The following is a 20,928-nucleotide window of genomic DNA, read 5'->3' as shown; positions in this document are numbered from 1 at the left end:
ACTGGCAATTTCTTACCTTTTGTTTGTCTGTAATTTAGTATTATTTCTACCCTTTTTTTTTTAATCTCCATGTATTTTTTTTTCGTTTCCTTTTCTTTAAATAAAAAAAAAAAAATATTTGACCACTCCAAAAATTATTTAGCTCCTTTCTAATAAATATACAGTTATACAGTCATTCTGGGCTACTACTGAAAGCATCATCAGAACTTGTACAAATTTTACAACTCAAAATATTCAGGGGCTATATATTAAAATGTTAAGTCAAAGGTTGCAAGTCTCAAAAAGCCAGTCTCCTTTTATTCTAATTTCCAAACTATTTTCATAAAGCAAATTTCCTCAGTTTAATTGGATAAGGAAAAAAATAAAGAAAAAAGAACTGCTATTAGCTAATAGTAACAGACATAACAGCAAAATAGTTACTTACCTATAATAAAAAAGAATTTGAAAAATCACTACTTAATAATTCACTGCAGAATATGGAAGACTACAAAAATATTGGTGGGCATGTTAAATGTCAAAAACAGCAGATTTAGTATTTTTGTAAATTCAGAAAATCTCGTGTAGTAATGATATACCCAATACAATCTCCTCTTCCCCCTCAAAAAACTAAATTTGTCAATGGAATTGACTTCTCTTCCCTCAGATGGGCATTTACCTAGATTTCTTCTGTTCGTACTTTTCCCCTAAATTCTAGAACTCACTATGAAGGGTAAAAACTGTCCTATGCCTAGGGGTGAGGAAAAAAAATGACAATTTTAAAAAGTTTGTGGTTTTAATGCAGTGCATGGTGGTGCACACCTATAAACTCAGCACTTTGCAAGACTGAGACAGGCAGATGAAGTTCAAACTCAACCTGCACAACTTAGTGAGACCCTATTTCAAAATTAAAAAGGGGCTGAGGATATTCCTCAGTGCAAAGGCCTTGAGTTCAATCCCTGCTTCTGAAGAAACTAAAAAAGTCTGTGGTCCTGACATGAATATTTGAAAGACAATAATCAAATTAGTACTGTATGCCAGCACCAAAACAAGAAAGTAACTCTACAAATAGAGGAGGTTTATTTTAGCATCAAAAGACAAAAGAGAAAAAACATGAAAGCTTAAAAAACAAAGTTCAAATTCTCAAAATGAAAAACACAATTTAAAAAAACAGAAAAAAGGCGTGAGATAGAGGAGGGGAGATGAAAAAAGACACTTGTAACTTACTATTTTCCATAATTTGTTTTTATATATTCATTCAACTTACTCTAACAATCACCTTTTCGATTCTTTCATACCCCAACCAAGTGCAGCCCTTTGGCTTTCTGGTATAATTTCTAAATTAAGTCATCCCGGGTAAAATTTCAGAAGACTGAGGCCTCAGCAAATAAGCAAACAATCTTACGATTTCTTTTTTGTTTGTACTTTCAGCACTTCAGGAACTCAAAGCACTGCTTACAGAAAACATCTCCTGTCCAACATGTGAGACATGAAAGCAGGAAAAAGTAGCCTCTTTATGAAGGCAAACATTATTAACAAGTCTTTGGGAGACTCACAAACGTAGAACCCCAGTACTTCATGTACTCGTACATTTATGCATGATATTACTTTGCAAGACCTGCAAATGTAAGAGTACAACATAGGAGTGATACATGTGACACCCACACAAACATCATTTTGAGTTAAACTAGACAATCTCTCAATTTCTATTTTTAGGATTTGCTAAATGTATACTTATATTATTTTTAAAAATTCAAATTATCTTTCATCTCAAAGTTTATTTAAAATGAGATTCTGGGGTCTCTAGATAAATTCAGTAATATAGCCTACAAAATTTTTAAGGAAAAACTTAACAGGAATAAAAGGTGGAGGCTGGGGATTTAGCTCAGCAGCATTTTAAGCGCCTGCCTTGCAAGCACGTAGTCGTGAGTTCGATCCCTTGTACCAACAACAACAAAAAAAAGATAGACATATCAGTAAAAAACAGATACAATCAAAGAAGTAGGAAGGAAACACAGGAATATTTCTTATTAAAACACATTTTGAACACTAAATAGAATCAACAGTTTGGTATGTTAAGAAAGCAAGAGATCACGAACTATTCTGTACTATGATTAAAACTAAAAATAAGATGCTAAAGATAATACGGTAGGTTTGTGGGTGACTTTTATCATATTTTTTGATTTATGGCTGTATAATTTAAATTAAAAATGGAAAATACAAAGCTATTTCCATCTCACTTAACATCTAAAAAGGAAGTATGACATGTTGCTGAACTTAACTTAGAAGTGCCATTAACTAACCCGTGGCTGAGACTGCTAAAATTGAAATGCTAAGTCTATTTAAAGAGAGTGAACACCAGACGCAAAATTGGAAAGGCAAGTTGGAGAAATAAGCTATAAACTGCAAAAGGGAGATCACTAGCCTGTGCGTCAGTTAACACTGGTAAAACAATTTGCTCTAAGCTTACAACCTTGAGCCTGGAACTGACCACTGTTTGCCTGGTGGTCAAAAGCTCCCCACAGAGTTAAGAACTTTTTATCAGAAAACCAATAAAGTCCAGAAGGTTGCAAATTTAATTTTTGAATGTTCCCTAATGGTGGAGATAAATCAGTTTAACCTTAGATCTGCTGAATAAGGAATAAAAACAGAGGCCAGCTATTAGCCTAATTATTGGCTATTCAGTTCAGAAATAATATCAATCTCCAATAGCAGCCAGGAAATAGAACAGGTTTATATAGGACTGAGGTTAGCATGAAAACTGTAGTCTACCAGTTTAGACAAGCAGAAAAATCTCCCTTTGCCCTGCTAATATTTCCTATACCAAATATTTATTTCACATCTTCATAAAAGAGAATGGAAATTAAGCAAAAAAAGAGGAATGAGAAATACTGTAGATTTCCAAAGACAATGCACAGATCAATGGAGAATAAAGGTATTAAGACAATGTTTTTATTAAAAGAATAAACAAACAAAAAACCTAAAACACCAGAACTAAGTATGTAGACTGGGCTTAACAACATATTAGCACATTTTGTTTTTCAAAAAAAGTTCAGTGAAGTCTAAATCAAAATCAAAAGGTGGGTTCATTCTCAGAATTAGGGTCCCTAGTCATTACAAATTTTCAATCACGATAACTCAGCTTTTACTATGGGAAAAGAACTGCCAACCAAATAGGCTGCAGCACAGGCTGCTCAGGGAACCTTCCAGCTGGGCAAATCAAGGTGAGTGATACTTCCTTGCTCCCAACACTCCTCCTTTCTACCTTCATATGGACCATTCCTCCCGTTAAAAATACGTTGTTGTTTAGACTGATCACAGTACACATTTCACCATGTAAGCTTTCTTTCAGACAAGATTAGGTTTAGGGTAGTATGACTGCAGATACCTTTTAGCTTTCTTTCCAAACAAATGTTTTTCTGTCGCTTTTTTCCTATCTCAACTCACTGATTCGAGTGACTCTGACTCTATCTGGATTATCAGGCTAGTTCTTTCAAAAGCAGTTTCATTTAGGCACTAAACATAGTAAAATTCAAAGGGCATCTTAGATCAGTCTCCTAAATAATGACATACAAGTAGTGGATTCACCTCCTTTTAGAAAGTTTCATGAATTAACTAAGACTCAAATGATAAATAAATGTAGTAGAAGCATATTACTTAAGATTATCATCTCTGAGGAACTTGATAACACCTTCCATTGAAGTCAAGAGTGATGAAGACAGGGCCATTGTAACACCAACATCTGCAGAGAATCACAAAACCAAAACCCATAGCTCTTTAAGAAATCTATTAGAGTAAATGGCAAAAATCACAAGATCTTTCTAGTCTGCTATAAAAGAGTTCTAGATATATTGTGCAATCTTCCTCCTTTATGGAGCATTCAAGCAATTCTTACAACAAGAATAGTTAAGACTTTTTTTATAACCAAGGTCTCTCCTTATTAAAACTTTTTGGATAAACACGTACAAACAAATATTTAACAACATGACAATTATTTGAGTTTTTTCATCCAAAAATATTCATCACAGAAAATAAAGACAAAATAAAAGTCACCGGCTTAATAACTCTTTTTGGTAATAATCTAAACTGATTTTGGGGTTACTTTAAAATTTTTTGAATTCTTTAAAATGTACCTTACATAATTTATACAAAAATTAGAAAATTAGGGGCTGGGGATTTAGCTCAGCGACATAAGCGCCTGCCTTGCAAGCAGGCAGTCGTGAGTTCGATCCCTGGTACCGATAAAAACGAAAAAGACCAAAAAAAAAAAAAAAAAAAAAGAAAATTAAACATGTATACAAATATGTACTTTGTAAAACAAAATGTTTCTGTAAAAATTTAAATTTTTCAATGTAAGATTTTAAAAATTATTAAAATTTTCAATTATTAAAAATTAAATTGTTAGTTAAAAACTGAAAACTATTTAAAAGTTAACCAACCTCTACTCTCAAATTCCACCACAACAAAAAGATAATCTAATTTAACAGCATGAATGCTTCTAAAGATTTCTACTTCTAGAAAATAAGGCAAAATTGATCTCTTGGACAATTAATTACTGTCTTTTATCTAGTTTAAAAACAATACAAAATAACTCTTACAACCCAGCACTTTGAAGTTTCTTATGTTAATGCTAGACATATTAGATTTTTGGAAAATAAATTTAAGTTGTATTGAAAAGAATGACCCTGAGAACTAAAATATGTGTTATATGAGGTGAATTACACATGCTGTTGAAACTCTCTTCTTTTAGTGCATGTCTAAGAGGCAGTATCTATTAGTTAATTAGGAAAAGCCTCCCTTCTTATTTTATCAGAGTAATTCTTACCCCGTTAGGTCTCAGCTGTTACGTAACTTCTCCCATAGACCTTCCCTAAATCCAAATTATTTGCCCTAATTGTGTACTCCTGATAGCACTATTTACTTCAACTGACAAAGCATTTATATACAATGTATTGTAACTATCTGATCTGTAGAGAATGGCATAAATGGGTGCTCAAATATTTGCTAGAAGTAAAAAGCAAAATCAGACTAGCATAAGACTGGTAGCAACCAATCCTTCAGACAGGCTACAGTGCTCAGTAGTCAGTGAGGGTAGGGGCAGAAGCAGGAAAACCATGGGTAGAAAAATCCCTTGGACAAATCTGCTCCCTTGTGAAGAAGAAGTTTGCAAAACCTCAAAGCATAAACAACCAGGTATCACTAAAACCGACTGCTGATCCACCGCAGTCCATTCACTTTTAACAGGTACATGCTTGGCTTAAAAACTAGATGAACCAATTTAAGAAAATGGGTTCACATCTTATTTACTTGATTCACAAACTGGATTAAGACTCACCTGTCATGGGATCAAAGAGCTGATTAGCTTCTAGGTCTGTGAAAGTACTACAACACACAGGACATTTGAAGGAAGCCCGGTTGGTGGAATCTCTCTCATCCGTCTCAATCCTTCTTCTCATGTGGTCTAGTTTATATTTTACCACATTAACAAGTGTGCGATAATTGATAAAGTAGTAATTATGGCGAGTAGTTTTCCCATCTGCGGCAGTTTCTACTCTCATTCTGCATTTGATGAACTTGTCTCCCTTTAAATTATTCAAAACTGATCGAAGTTGCTTCCGATCAAACTTGAGTAGCTCCAGCATATCCTCCTCTTTCACACAGGGGTTCCGAATCAGGATATCCAAGGCCAACACGTGCTCTATGCCATAAAAACCTCGGATCACGTACTTGGCCAACCTCTTCAATGCCGCCGGAACCTCGGTGAGGACATCTGGGTCTGCCATCTTTAGCAGCAAAGTTCAACTTTTTATATACTAAATTCAGAAAGAAAAAAATAAGGAGAGAGAAGATCAGTAAGCATAAGAAGATAATTATTTTAAATCTAGAAAAATTAACGTGTTACTATTAGCTAGTAGCTACCACTATTTTCGGAGAGCCAAAAGGTATGCAAACACTGTTTTTACACTTTTTTTTTTGTACTGGGGATTGAACTCATGACTTCACGCTTGCCAGGCAGGCACTTATATCACTGAGCCAAATCCCCAGCCTTTTTCTTTTGTACGGGAATTGAATTCATGACCTGTGCCTACCAAGAAAGCACTTCAACCACTAAGCTAAATCTCCAGCCCCTGTTTTAATGCTTCTAAAACCTAAATATTTTACAAGGAAGAACAGGGTTTTTCTCTATAGCGCACAAAAGATTATACCAAAAAACTGAATATTTCTTGTATGGTAACTTCCATGACTAACAATGTACCTGACTCAAAAAATGCCTTGTTATTTATAACAATGACATACCAAGTGCACTTTACTTCAGAAAGAGAAACACCAAAATATATTTTTGTTTGTTTGTTTCCAGTGCTGGAGACTGAATCCAGGACCTTTGCTATATTCCCAGGCCCCCCCCCCCTTTATTTTTTACTTTGTGATAAGAGTCTCACTAGTTGCCAAATTGCATAGGCTGGTTTCAAACTTGCAATCTACCTGCCTCAGCCTCCAACAGTGCTTGGGATTATAGATTTATACCACCAGGCCTGGAAACAATTCTTAATGTTCTCTAGGACCAATAGAAACTTCCAGAGAAACCCAACAGTTCGCACATCTTTTTAATCGTTCGTTTCCTTTCCTGAGTTAAAGTTTTCTACTGAGACTCTACGATGTTTTAAAGGGTCATGCTTTCACAATAAAATTACAACAATCAATAAACCATAAGTAATAGACAGTTGGGATTCTGACAAAATCATTAACTGTTGTAAATCTGAAAGAAATTAACACTTAGATACAGTTTTACCAACCTTGAAAAGTTAAACCTTATAATTAAGTAAACACAGTCTAAAGGCGACACAGGGGTGTCCAAACTAGCTTTAAATACTGGATTTCTTAAAGAACAATGAAGAAGTTACGCATGCCTAACTTTCACGGCATGGTCCAAAAGCTATCCTTCAAAAGCTCAAACTGGCATGGTTTCCAAAGTACAAATGGTCAGGCTATCCAGACTACATCTGGAAAGCTCCCTAAGAGTAGAGAAAATTTTAAGACTACCCCCACTGAACTACATCAATGAAGAATAATATTGTCTTAAAAACTAGCTTCAACTGAGCCTTTTATTTGAAATCAGTAGTTACAATATCAGATTTAATGCTCCTTTCTATAAGACATATTTTTATAAATACTGTACTATACCATAATTCCTATATAACCCAGCTATGCACATATTTTGGGTTTAAAAAAGCACATATATTTACACACTCAGACATATAGTCTATACACAAGCATTGTCTACTTATAATAAAAGAAACAAAGGGAAAGTCAGTTACAACAAAATATACACTTTGTTTATAACTGGTGTAACTATATCCAGGAAGAGATAACAAAGTAACACCCTAATCCAAACCAGCATCCTAAATGGTTTCCCCCAGTGCATTAAGGCTATTTACATCCAATACTAAAAGAACCACTGCATACTACTGAGTTCATTTTGCTCTCCTGTTCCAGTTAGTCTACACAGTGTATTTAAACTCAGATTTGGTTTTTTGTTTGGCACATTCACCTGTCAGCAGAATACAATGCATGGCTTCAGAAACATACAAAGACCAAAGAATAAAAAACAAATGTCAAAATAACCTACATTTTCACTAATACATCCTCCTGTTGTTTCCCCCCTTCTTCCCCAACATAGCCAATGCATTAGATCAATGGTTCTCAACCCCAGCTGTATAGCAGGATCATCTGTGGAGGATCTAATGCCAATCCTGGCTCCTATTCTGTTTTGTTTTGGCTGGTTTGGGAGGGCTCCATAAGGCATCATATGAATTTTAAAAGCTTTCTTAGAGGACTCTAATATGAAGCAACAGTCTTGACCACTGCTCTACACAATCTCTGTCCCCAGCTTTTATATATGTTGCCAATGCTTATCCTGCCTGGAGAGGTTCCTGTGTCATTTAATTGTTCAGCCTGTGCCATAGGGAGCCCTGAAGATTAGAGCACGGGAATGACACAAAGACTCTGCAATCCAAACATCTAGGGTTTTGAATCCCAGTTCCATTTTTTTTTTAGGGGGTAGGCAGGTAGTACTGGGGATTGAACCCAGGGCCTTTGCACTAAGCTGCATATCAACCCCCTCTTCTCCTTTATTTTGAGACAGGATCTTGCTAAACCATTTCTTACACTGTGGCCCCAGAAAATCCCCAGGCTCAACTTTTGCATATATAAAAAGTAATAAATAGTGTCTTCTTCATACAGGTGGTTCATGGACTAACTTCCAGACTCTGTAACCAAGAAAAGTACTATAGAAATAGGCAACACCTGAAGAGTACTTTTGGAAGAAATGAGGCATTCACTTTTAGAAATCTATCTTTGTGTAAATAACATATATTCTTCTGAAAATGCCTACCAAGTAATCGGACCTCAGGAACGAGATCAAGTTGTATCACCTGTTTAAAAATCTCTGCATTTTGAAATTCTTTCTCTGATCACTGTCTTTATATCTCCTCTACCACCTTCCCTTCCGCACTCATGCTGAATCTCATTATTTATTCTGTAGATTTCTTAACTTAGGGCAGAGGTCTAAAAGGCAGACAAATACACCTGGTTTCATCCTATGTGAATTCACTGTCAACATTAAAAATCATGATTTTACATAAAGCTCAACTTGAAAACTAGAAATAGCAATTAGAAAGAGCAATTAAGACTCTGGGAAGGAACTTGGCTGGTTACTGGAGATCTGAGTGTGTGATCTGTAATAGTCTTCATTTCTTCTTCTTTTTTTTTTTCTGTACAGGGTCTCGCTATGCAGTCCAGGCTAGCCTTATTGAGTTCAACTCACGTGGATCCTCCCGCCTCAGCCTCTTGAGTACTGAGATTACAGGCCTATGCCACCATGCCTGGCCTTTTTTCCTTTTTACCTTTATGTTTACCAGGCATCGTCCAAACTCAATTACCCGCCTACCCACTCCAGACCAACATGTATCTAATCATACAAATACCAGGCACAGAGTCAGAGAAATAAAGGGTCTGATCCTGTCACACTGATACTCACAGACATCAGCACACTCTCAACTGCATGAGTCAAATATATTTTCCCTTTGCTTCTGAAGCAAGGTCCAAGCTCCTTTTCCTATTTAGCCTTCAAGTTTCAAGTGACATTTCTTCAGAGGCCGTTCCTCCCTGGTAGCATACGTTCCCACCCTCTTTTCCATTCTTGTACTTTCTCCATACCTATCTTTAAGACCTGCGCCTTCTTGTTCACCAAAGAACCGCGCAAGCAATCTGGCATGCTAGTCAAGTACTTACAAAAAACTTTCCATACATCTCCCAGCCACGTGTTCCTACAACATTCCTATCCTGACAATTTCCCCACTCATTTGCTCCACTCCTGCTTCCCTAACAGAAAAAGACAACTGTAAGGCATTCTCTTTTTACAGGTATTGTGGCTTTAAGCAGGAGGTGATCGAATCAAATTTGTGATTTAAAAAAATCACGCTGACTGCGGGGAGAATAAAAAGAAAAGGAGCGGATACAATGCGCTCAATTCGATTATTCCAGTATATTATTATTATTTTAGGTCTGGTCGAGCCTGTATTGTACACATTTGGCTGCAGTTTTCTGTTACTCTACAAACTGTGATTCACAGCACGCTCCACCTTCATACATAAAAAGCTGCACTAACCGCGACGCCCGAGCTGAGATCAGCAGTGTCCTGTTCTCCCCACTGCGGACCCCACGCTCCCTCTGACTCTCTCAGATAGGCCCGGGGCCATGCAAGGCGCAGCCAATTTGTCCTGCCCGGGGTCGCACCCGGGCAGCTCCATGGTCAAGGATTCTTTGGAGGACCAAGGCAAGAGGGTGGCTAGACAGACGGGGTCAAGGAAAGAGGAGCGAAAAAGAGAAACCAAGAAATACGACGCCAGGCCAGGGAACTGGGGACAAGGAATAAGGTTTACCGAAGTTTACCGAAGCGAATCCAGGAATACTCCCCCCATACAGCTTCCCTCAGAACCTCAACTACCGGTTTACAGGAGCCCACGCCACTCCCGCGACAAAGAAAACGCCTTATTCCTGCGACCCGTTTTGGAAACCACCCTTTCCCTTTAACCAGAGGGACCAATCACCACAGTGAAGACTTCAATCAAAATGGTCAAACTCCGAGTGGCCAATGAAATTGAGGGGTTGGTTTTCCAAGCCGCTCTCTGATTGGTCTAGAGTCCCGGAACAGGCGTTAACCGCGAGGAGGCAATGGCAAGATGGCGTCCCTGGATCGGGTAAAGGTACTAGTATTGGGAGACTCCGGTGAGTTACCTAATCCGTCTCTAGGGCTCCTGACATTCTTGAGTTAGCCAATACCCCCACACCTTTCACTGTGTCTCCTACCAGCTTCCAGGCTCTTTAGACCGTAACTAAAGAGGCCTAAAGACTACACTTCCCAGAGGACTTTGCTCCGTTTGACAAGTGGCGTTGTTGCGCTGGTAGGAGGCGCGGAGCGCTGACCTTTTTCAGTCTTCACTGGCCTGCACGTCCAAGTGATGGATGACCCCAACCTAAAGTATATTGTCACTTGCTTTAAAAGTGTGCGGCCTTTGAGTATTGCTTTGAGCTCCGTGGTAAGCATGCAGAAGTTAGAAGAACTGTGCCTTTCGAGAGACTTTATTCCTTAAATCAATTAAGTGGCGCATACAGGCGCTTTGCATATATTAACGGATTTAATTCAGAGATCAGGCCCGTAAAGCCATTTTACAAATAAGAAAAGTGAGATGGAGAGATGCAAATAACAAAACTAATTTGAACCAGGGCCCACTCACTTAAATAGTAATCTGTATTATGCAATGAAATTTTAAGTGGTGATCCTGGATTCCTTGCTTTCCTTATTCTCATGAAATCAACTATGTGCTATATTGTAGAGAAAAGAGAAATTAAGGGCCACTTTGTGACGCGACTGAAACTAAATATCGAGCGCAATTTAACTAATTTTTTCGCATCTTGGACATTTGTGAACCACAGTTGAAGTCTGTATTTCTCCTTCCATCGCACGGCCCTTTTCTTTCCCACCAGCACCTCCAGTCAAGTTCTCCTTTAGAACCAGATAAATGATAACCATGCATTTTATTCAGGAGTTTTCTGGAATTGATCTTTGGATTTTCCTGCCATCAAAGATACTGTGCTAGGTGTTGGAGGTAAAGAGAACATATCCCAAAAAGTTTAAAACTTAGCCTTAAAGAAAGTGTATAAAATTGAAATGGGGAAAGTTAAGGACTTTCCACGTTAAGTTTATTTGCATTACAAAGTATCTTACAGAAAGCATTGAATATACTAAGAATTGCATTATGAAATTCCATGAGCAAAATCCCAGTTTATATTACCTTCATTTTTTTCCACCATGTAGCTGAAGTCAATTTAATATAATTACTCAGTTTTACAGATGAAGACTCAGCAAAAGTAATACCAAATACAATTTAAAACTAGAATCCAGAGCTAACAGTTTTTTTATGATATATAGACTAGATGGGCATTTTGATTCCATTTTTTATTGTGTCTAACTGAGACTATAGGAACTAGTTGACTTATATATTTGAACAGGGACTATATTACGTGCTAGGCTTATAACTGTAGAATCAAGCTGGGCAAGGTGGTACAAGCCTGTAATCCCAGTACTCTGGGAGCAGAAGCAGGAGAATTATAAATTCGAGCTCAGCCTGTCTCAAAATAAAAAATAAAAAAGGGTTAGTGATATAGCTCTGTGCAGAGGCTCTGTGTTCAATCCCTAGAATTAAAATGGAAAAAAACAAAAAAACTCCATAGAATCAATACATTGTATTAACTAATAGAATTGGTGTCTGTACTAAATGGGGAAAAATGTCCAATTAGCTCCGATATGCTTTGGTTGTAAAGCAAGAAGCAGCTATGCCCACCAGGAAACTGCTCTTATTGCATATTTACTATTAGGCTATATGTACAAGTCAATTATAGTCTTATTATCAGTTTCCTTTTAACAGTGATTTGCTTTTCGATAGATTAAAACACAATTTTTGTACTTTAAATTACTAAGTTTGTTTTTGAAGAAAGATATTTCTGTTTTGAAATTTTGAGGCTTTCACAAATCTGGACAGCTCAGGAATGTCTAAGGACACCTGAGGATGGGAGCTCGCTTGTCACAGGCACACAGCGGGATACACTTACGTAACCATGACTTAGTATAGGTAACATGAATGTGCTGGTTACAGCACTGTGTAAGAATGTAAATATGAGATAATAATCTGTATAAGAATTATACAGTAAAGATGCAGGCAGCCTTTGTGCTCTGCTCCTGCTGCCTGCTTTTGTTGTTGATGTCTTGCACATGTGTGTTCTTTAATCTTGGGACCTCACCCTCAAAAATCTCCCGGGGGTTCCCTGAGCAGACCAACAACAAATATATAAAGGAATGAGATTTAAAGGGGTTTTTGTATGCTAAAGAGATATTTGATAATTTGTTGAAGAATTCAGAAAGTCTCACTAACATACACATACTGTTTTGTCTTTATTCTTTCAGATATTAGGAATGAGCTTAACATTAGCAGCACCTGATTTGGAGCTGATATTTATTTGATTATGTTGGGCCTTTCTCCCCAAAGCAATTCAAAGATAGTCTTTTAATCTATTTTAGTTCAAAAGTTAAAATTGAATCAGAACTCCCCGCCCCCAAATTCTTAAAGAAATAGTTAGCCACTATGTCCTAGCATTTCAACTGTTTCATACAGTGTTGGCTAAAAGCTAAAACAGTTAATTCATGAAGATCTATACAGCACATCTGCATGAAGATCTTTATCCAGCCAACCAGGGTTGTGGTGGCACTCATCTGGTATCCCAGCATTCAGGAGGCTGCCACAGGAGGGTGGCTTCAACTTCAATGTCAGGCTATAGTCCTATAGTACAGACTAAGACTCTGTCTCAAAACACCAAAAAAAAAAAAAAAGATATTTACCCAGACAAAATTATTAAGTGTGGCTAGAACCTGGTATCTAAATTCTGCAAACACAAAGTTCACTGTATCATATAGATTATAGATAGCAGATACAATGCAGTAAGTACAAAAACACATCTGACTCCTTAGAAATCTTAATTGCATTTTAAAAATCGGAATAATAGGGAAATTTAGAAAATTTTGGATTCAATTATATGAGATGGTTAATGTTTTTAATATAAAATGTCACATAAAAATAATACTAACTTGCAGGAGATAAATAGGCAGAGCACATGGGCTGAGAATTCATAAGAGAGCAACAATTTCAAACTTATCGTAATGTAAAACTTTACCAAAAAGTGAAGAAATACAGACTAAAGCAAGAGGTCACTTTTTTTTTTTCTTTTTTACCAAATCAGCAAAGAAAAAAAAAGATACTGTTGAGCAAGTTTCTATGCAGGCACATATGACTGGTGGCAATATAACCAGGTGAAAGTTGCTTATCAATATCAAGAACTTTAAATTTTTTTCTTTTACATTTTTAAATTTACTTTTGGTAAAATATACTAAAGAAATAATTTTTAAAAAAATTTAACAAGTGAAAGCTTTCCTTTGCCTAGTAAAAATTTCACAATACCATAAATATTTAATAGTGGGAGACTAATAAATTATTTATATCTATTTTTTGAAGCACCAAGGAGATATTTAAAATGTTTATGAAAATTCTGTATTAACACGTAAACTGTTGGACACTAAATAAATACACATTAAGATCCCTTTTTCTGAGTACTAAAGATAAAAAGATGAGTAAAGTCCAGCCTCAACCCTCCAGGCAATAAATAGAATAAATAAAAGGAATAAACAAATGAAAGTATTAATGTGTTTAAAGTGCTCTGTAGGCAAATGTATAGGAGAGGCCTAGTGGATGGTCTTTTTATTTTACCCATATGAAGTCAGAAAATGTTTTAGAATTTTTAATTGACAGGCCTGTGTGGGAGGGGTGATGGAGTGAGGATGGGTGTTATATTAGAGATAGCATAAACCATCGTCAGCAGAAGTTTGTGTTGTTTTTATTGGTTAAGCATACCATATATGTAGTTATAATAACCATATGCTTATAGAGGTTCCCTTCTTAAGGAATTAAATAAACCTTCATATTGACAATAATGGTCTTCTGATATTTTTTCTAGTATTTTCTAGGTTGTCTATAATACAACTTTTTATAGTAGGCAGTAACTTTGATGATTTCATATATAATAATGCATACAGAGGGCTGGGGATTTATCTCAGTAGCTCAAGTGCCTGCCTGGCAGGTGTGCAGTGTTTAGTTTGCACCCTGGTACAAAAAAAAAAAAAAATGCATACAAAGATTAGTGACTTTTTTTTACACGGCTAGTGATACCAACTGTGCTTATTATAATGGGATCCCAAAGTGATGTTAAAGAAGTGAGTGGCTGCACCCATAGATATTATATAGGAGAGTTCATTCCTTTTCTTCTTCATACAGATCTCCCAAGTATATCCCTTAGTATTAATAATTAGGTTGACCTAAGCTCAAGAAATATAAAAGGAGATAAAGTGTTGCCTCAAAGTAAAAGGCCATCTTGTAGAAAAAGAGTGTAGAATTATTTTTATCTAAAGGCCAACTGGTTAGCTGCTCTTTTAATAAATCGTTAGTGGGAGAAGTGTAGTGTCTGAATATGTTGAGCCCTGTCACAGACAGTGTTGAAGATAATGGAACAGTTCTGTGGAAGGGATGTCTGTGTGGATATGCAGGATGGAGGGACACCTTAACCACTACAATTAGGTGATTCTGTGATTATAAAATACACTAAATAGATTAAATCACTGAAAAGAAACAGGATTAGTTAATATAAAATTACCTTAGACCAGTATTTCTCCAAGCTAGGAGCATAAGAATCATCAGAGGACACAGTAAAAGTACAAAACCATAGATCCGCATAACCAATCTGCTATAGTCAAAAAGTTCAGGGCAGGATGCAGCATTCCTATTTTAAGAAGTCCTCATTTTGATGCTAATTTGAAAGAATCAAATTCTTTAAATGTCATTATTGCCACATAGTCTTATGTTCGCCATAATAAATTTCAGTGTTTCTTTTGTATGATTTGAATTCTTATTTCCTTTATAGGTGTTGGGAAATCTTCACTAGTTCATCTTCTGTGCCAGAATCAAGTGCTGGGAAATCCATCGTGGACTGTGGGCTGTTCAGTGGATGTTAGAGTATGTGTCTCATATGTTTTAGTTTCAGTAGTCAGATTAAAGATAATTATTTAAAACTGCATGATCAAATTATAGTACTATAATCAAGATTAATGATAACTAGCATTTATTAAGCCCCTATTATATGGCAGATACAAATGGTTTACACATTTTAGCTTAAACTTTTTTAAACAATGATTTACAGTTACAAAAGCTAAGGCATAGGAAAGTAACTTGGTCACATTCACTCAATATATGAAAAGCAACGGCAACAGTTAAAACTAGTTAGTCTAATTACATAGACTTACGTTTTAATCACTGTGCTGTATACAATATCAGTTTACTTAACATTTTCTGTAAATATTCCTGCCTAAGCCTATGCCACTAAGGCTGCCAACTCCTGGCCAGAAATGTAGTGTAAATGTGGAAGCTTCTGGAACCGTATCCCTAAGTCATTTGTTCTATCTCTCATTTAGGAAGTGGGTGCAATTTCCACTGAAACAAGTATCTTCACAGATATTGTTGGTTTTGCTATTCTTGGTAGTTCTGATCATACCTATCACCTGCTGGCGCATCTTTCACCTTTGATTTAAGAAATAAATGGGGAAAAAATGGTCATTAAGAATACTGAGAATTGTTTTCCTTCCATTCTTTGAAGTTGTTGTTTAATAGGCTCTAACTTTTAAAATGGACTTTTAACTTTTAAAATAATTTTTTCTCTAGTTGTTTGCAAAATTTTGCTTTTTAAAATTATTTTATTTTTATTTTGAAGAGAATAAAACCAAACAAAATAAAACAGAGTAGAGTCAATCAAAACAAAACAATGAATATAGTACATGACTTTAAAACAAGATAAAAGCTAATCAATAATGGCTACCATAATGCCTCTTGTTATCTTCAGAATAACTGCCCATACCATCAGGCATAATAAAATCAAACAAAACAAAATAGAATAAAATCAATCAAAACAAAGCAATAAAAGCAATACAGGGCTTCAAAACAAGATAATAGGAAATCAATAATGGCTACCATAGTGTATCTTGTTATCTTTGAAATAGCTGTCCATGCCATCAAATATAATAAAATTAGACAAAATAGAATAAAACCAGACTAAACAGAACAATGAAAGCAATACGAGTTTCAAATCACAATAATAGATTAACAATGGCCACTACCTTCCCTTTTTAGACACAATATGTATTGTGCATTTTGGATCACACTAACTCCATTAGCTTTTTATACTAGGGAGACAACACAATATTCACCTATGTGACTCTGAGCCATTTCATCCATAAGCATGATCTGAGGTTGTATCCATTTACCTATAAGAGCCTCAAGGTTATCTTTCTTTATAGCTGAGTAGCTTTCCATTGTATAAAAACACCATGTCTTTCTTATCCACTCTGCAGCTGATGGGCAAGCTACCCATACTTCTTTCTGGTTCCCTGTCGCAGAGAACCCTGTTCTCCTTTGACTTTCAGTCTGTGAACCCCTCTTCTAGTTAAAGTGTTTGTTGTACAAAGCATATTGATGGATCCTGTCTCCTGATCCACTCTGTCTGTTTCTTTTTATTGGTGAATTGAGGCCCTCTACATTAATGGTTGTGACCAACATGCACTGACTCCTCTCTGCCAGGCTAGATTACCACCATTGGCTGCCTACTTTTCCCCTCCGTTCAGTTGTCTCCACTTGATGATCCCTCTCTACTGCTGTTCCTGGAATCAAGGTCTTTTTCATCTCTCTCTAGAATGTCCTTCAATATTCTTTATAGGGTTGGTTTGGTGATCATGAATTCCTTCAGTTGTTCTTTGTCATGGAAGTATCTTGTTTATTAATTTTGGAAGATAGTTTTGCAGGGTACATCAATCTGGGTTGGAAGTTGTTTTCTTTTAGGACTTGAAATACTTTACTCCAAGCTCTTGGCTTGATGATTGAGAAGTCTATCATGATTCTGACAGATTTGCCTTTATAGGTGATCTGTTTCTTTTCTCTAACAGCTTTTAATGTTCTGTTCTTACATTGAATTTCTGGGATCTTGATTATATGTCTGGATGTAGATTTATTTGGATTATGGTTAGCTGGAATCCTATTTGCCTCACTTATCTAAGTGTCACTTCCTTTTCCCATGCTTGGGAAGTTTTGTGATATTATTTCTGTAAATAGACTTTTAATATTCTTTGTGTTGATGCCTGCCTTTTCACTCACACCTGTTACTAAGTTATGTTTCTTTGTGTTGTCTTGCAGCCGTTGAATTGTTACTTGTTATTTTTAAGACATCTTTTCTTTCGGGATCACAAACTGCAAACCTCTCTTTAAGTTTATCTATCTTCAGTTTCTTTCATGTGGTTTTTCCAGCTTTCAATGGAGTTCTTAATTTCCAGGATATCTGTTTGAATCTATTTCATGTATTCTAAATCTTTTTTATATTGTTCATTCAAGGTTTCCCTCATTTTCCTATGCTTCTCTAGTTTTTTTTTAATCTGTCTTTAGAGGTACTTAACAATTCCTTTATTACATTCTTCTTCTTCTTCTTCTTTTTTTTTTTGTACCAGGGATTGAACTCACCACCTGATGCTTGTGAGGCAGGCACTTGTGCCACTGAGCTAAACCCCCAGCCTTCATTTCTTCTTTCATCTGAAATAGTATTTCTGTTCTAATTTCTTTTATAGCCTCATGAATTTGTTTCTTTACTTCAGTTGCCATCACTTAAGAAATTTCAGGTGTGTGATTCCCGATCTCTTCTGTTTTTACATCTCCTAGACTTGCTCTGCTTGCATTGGAGACCAGAGACTGCCCTTTCCTTCTTTGTCTTGACATATTCCTGGGTTCTTCAGGAAAAGTGCATAGTGAGGTCACAAGCATTTCCCGCATTGGCTACAATTTCTCTGAAGCAATATTGTTTGGTTCTTCTAGCCAGTGCTGTCTACCACTATCTGATGGTGGCCATTGGGCGCGCTGGGGCAGGGCTGTCTTCTGTTTTTCCTAGCCTGCAGTGGCTCCCAGATAGCTGGTGGAGTGTGCATGGGGCCAGGGCCAGCCATTGCCTTCAGACTGAGCTGGTCACTGGCAGGGAGCCCCACGGATGGCTGTTGGAGTACACAGGGGAATGGGGCTGGCCACTGCCTGCAGACGTAGGCTGGGCACCGGCAGGGAACTCCTCAATGGCTACTGGAATGGGTGCAGGGGCAGGGCTCAGTCCCAGCAATTTCCACCATTCTGTATCCAGTTAGGAGCTACTGGAAGAAGCTGGCAGCAGTTCTAGTTCTGGGCTTATCTGGTCCAGCTCCTGGCTATCACTCTCTCCAAAGGGAGGACCGAGTGCCCTGCACTGACCACCAGCCAGTGCAGTCCTCCACATCCACCACTCCCCTCCACTGCCGCATCTCTTTGCAGAGGTCTCTGGGGTTGCCAGGCACCACTGTCACCAAGACGGTGCATCCCAGGTTCCAACAGCTCCTTTCACTCAGCGAGTCTGACTCGGGTGAAGGCTCCGCTCCAGCAGCTACTGCCTTTTTCATTTGTTTTTCTTTTTACTCTCTTTGTGGGTACCAGTTCTCACTTTAGAGTCTTCCTGCATCCAGGAGACCCACTTCCTTCACTCTTGTCTTCCCCACAACGCTACATTCCAGCATCTGGACTGTGTCTCTCAGAGGCTGTGTACTCTGCTGCTTACTGTCCCGCCACCCTGCCGGAAGTCTTTTTTTTTTTTTTTTAATGTTCTGCAATTATACTAATCTGTCTAGTGTAAATTACTTTTTCTTCATCATCCTGTTGAGAAGTTATCATGCTTCTCATATCTTCATTTTTAAAAAGCTGTAGCCATTATCTGTCCCCGGTCATTTCCTTTTGAATTTCTATTAGATGTCTACTCTCTCGTATCTTCTAATTGTACGCACATGCTCTGTATTCTTTATTTCTCTTTGCGGCGTTCTGGATGATGTGCTCCTACTCCTGTCTCCTCTCTAGTTAATTAAAATTTTCTTCAGTGATATCTAGTCTGCTTTTTACGATATATACTGTCTTTTGTTTTAAGTAACTATAATTTTTATTTTTTTTACATGTTAAAGTATTTCAAAATATTTTCATCTTTCATTATACTTTGTAGTTTTATTGTAATCATCTCTAGTATATCTATTTTACTTTTTCCCTATCATTTTTTCCTATCATTTTTAGTACTTGTTTGTGATACATGTTTATATTCTTTGTGTGTGTGTGTGTGTGTGTGTGTGTGTGTGTGTGTCTTTTTTTGAGACGGGGTCTTGCTGTGCAGTTCAGGCTGGCCTTGAGCTCACTTTGTAGCCCAGGCTGGCCTCTAACTCGCAAGGATCCTCCCACCTCAGCCTCCTGAGTGCTGGGATTACAGGCATGAGCCACCACACCTAGCTTACATGTTTATATTCTTTATGCATAGTTGATACATGTGCATGACACATCTTAATTCCCTTTTCTGTCCCCTTTCCCTCCATCCTGTAGCTCTTGATCCCCCTCCCATTTGAGAAAGTCCTATTTCCCTACATCCTGTTATCTTTTATTTTGTTCTGTATTTGTAATTTGGGTTTTTCATACAAAAGAAACCATGTGATATTTAAAACTTATGTCTCTGACTGATTTCATTTAACATTATATTCTCAAGGTGCATCCATTTTCCTACAAATGACTCGTTTATCTTTCTTTATGACAGCAGTACTCTATTGTGTAAAATACACATTTTCTCTATCCATTCATCTATTGATGGGCATATAGATGTAGCTGGGTTAAATGGAATTTCTAGTTGTAGTTTTCTGATGAATCTCTATACTGATTTCCATAGTAGTTGAACTAGTTTACATACCCACCAACAATGTGGAAAGGTTTTCTCCCCCTCTCCCTGCCTCATCAACATTTATTGTTATTTGATTTCTTGACAAGGCCAATCTTTCTGGGATAAGACGAAATCTCCATATAGTTTTGCTTTGTATTTCTCTAATGCTAGCAGTGTTGAACAAGACCACTGCCACAAGTATCACAGTCCCAGACTTTAAGCATATTTATTTTATAATTTCTTTCAAAAGAAATATTTTTGAGGGAATGGAGGTATATATCCTATTTGTTGTATATGTTCCCGTACTTATTGAAAATGTTTTATATGTCTCTCATTGTATGTTTTGTAATTTGAAATCATTTGAAAATGTTTACATCTTCTGCAGGATTATTTTTATCTCTCCTGTGGAAATCTTACCTGTTCCTAAGTTCTTCAATGCTATGAAAGTAGCCCTGTATAATATCTTTTTATTTCTATTGCTGCAAGGACCCAGGAATTACAAAATTTTTGAAATTTCTCAGTTCAGAGTTTCCGTGCCATCAATGTACCATCCTTGCCTGAGAACCCTGACAAAAAGCTTTTTTCTGCTTCCTTGAGTCTGTGAACAGTTTCTGCAGCTGTTTCTTTAACTGACTGGCAGTTCCTCAAGGATCCAGATTTTAAGAAGGAAACTACAGTCTACTCTATCAGTCACCCACATATACTCTTGGTTTAAAAGCTGGAAAATGGATCTGCTATTCCTGGTTGGGCAGTAAAACCACAGGCACTAACCCCTGAAGCTCCTTATAAAATGTGTCAGTTCCCATTTCTCCCTCCTCTAATTTTAAGTTGTTTCTTCATTTCTAGTATCCAGGGATATCCTTATCTTTTTCTTTTCTTAAACTAGTTTGTCTCCCCTAGAGCAAAATAGACCTCTCCTTCTTTAATTTTTAGGTGTTGATATTTTGTCCCAGCAGTAGGAAAGCTGACTGAGACAGAAAATCACTACCAGAGAAG

The 20,928-nt window shown here is 36.9% G+C and overlaps 2 protein-coding genes across 7 annotated transcripts in view; one reads left to right on the top strand and one right to left on the bottom strand.

Annotated features, from left to right (window-relative positions):
- Gtf2e1 (general transcription factor IIE subunit 1) overlaps window positions 1-10,064 on the bottom strand; it is a 34,460-nt gene extending 24,396 nt beyond the window's left edge. The window contains exons 1-2 of one of the 3 annotated variants that reach the window (XM_005003412.4): window positions 9,928-10,064; window positions 5,312-5,789 (exon numbers count right to left, since the gene is read on the bottom strand). In XM_005003412.4, the coding sequence (XP_005003469.1) occupies window positions 5,312-5,759 (448 nt within the window). In that variant the 5' untranslated portion in view covers window positions 5,760-5,789; window positions 9,928-10,064. Of the gene's footprint in view, window positions 1-5,311; window positions 5,790-9,643; window positions 9,790-9,917 lie in introns of those variants that run through there. The other 2 variants (XM_003469230.5, XM_005003413.4) reach the window with 2 other exon arrangements.
- Window positions 10,065-10,100: 36 nt separating this feature from the next.
- The window catches only part of LOC100721056 (rab-like protein 3), a 131,733-nt gene continuing 120,905 nt past the window's right edge, over window positions 10,101-20,928 (top strand). For all 4 annotated transcript variants that reach the window (XM_063225041.1, XM_063225040.1, XM_063225049.1 and 1 more), the window contains exons 1-2: window positions 10,101-10,263; window positions 15,061-15,152. In XM_063225041.1, coding sequence (XP_063081111.1) covers window positions 10,218-10,263; window positions 15,061-15,152 — 138 coding nt within the window. In that variant the 5' untranslated portion in view covers window positions 10,101-10,217. The remainder of the gene's footprint in view (window positions 10,264-15,060; window positions 15,153-20,928) is intronic.

Source organism: Cavia porcellus, unplaced genomic scaffold (assembly GCF_034190915.1).
Source record: "Cavia porcellus strain 051 isolate PalLab524CR breed Dunkin Hartley unplaced genomic scaffold, mCavPor4.1 scaffold_15, whole genome shotgun sequence".
Taxonomy (NCBI): domain Eukaryota; kingdom Metazoa; phylum Chordata; class Mammalia; order Rodentia; family Caviidae; genus Cavia; species Cavia porcellus.
The sequence above is the reverse complement of the archived record's forward strand: the minus strand, read 5'-3'. Positions and strand labels throughout refer to the sequence as shown.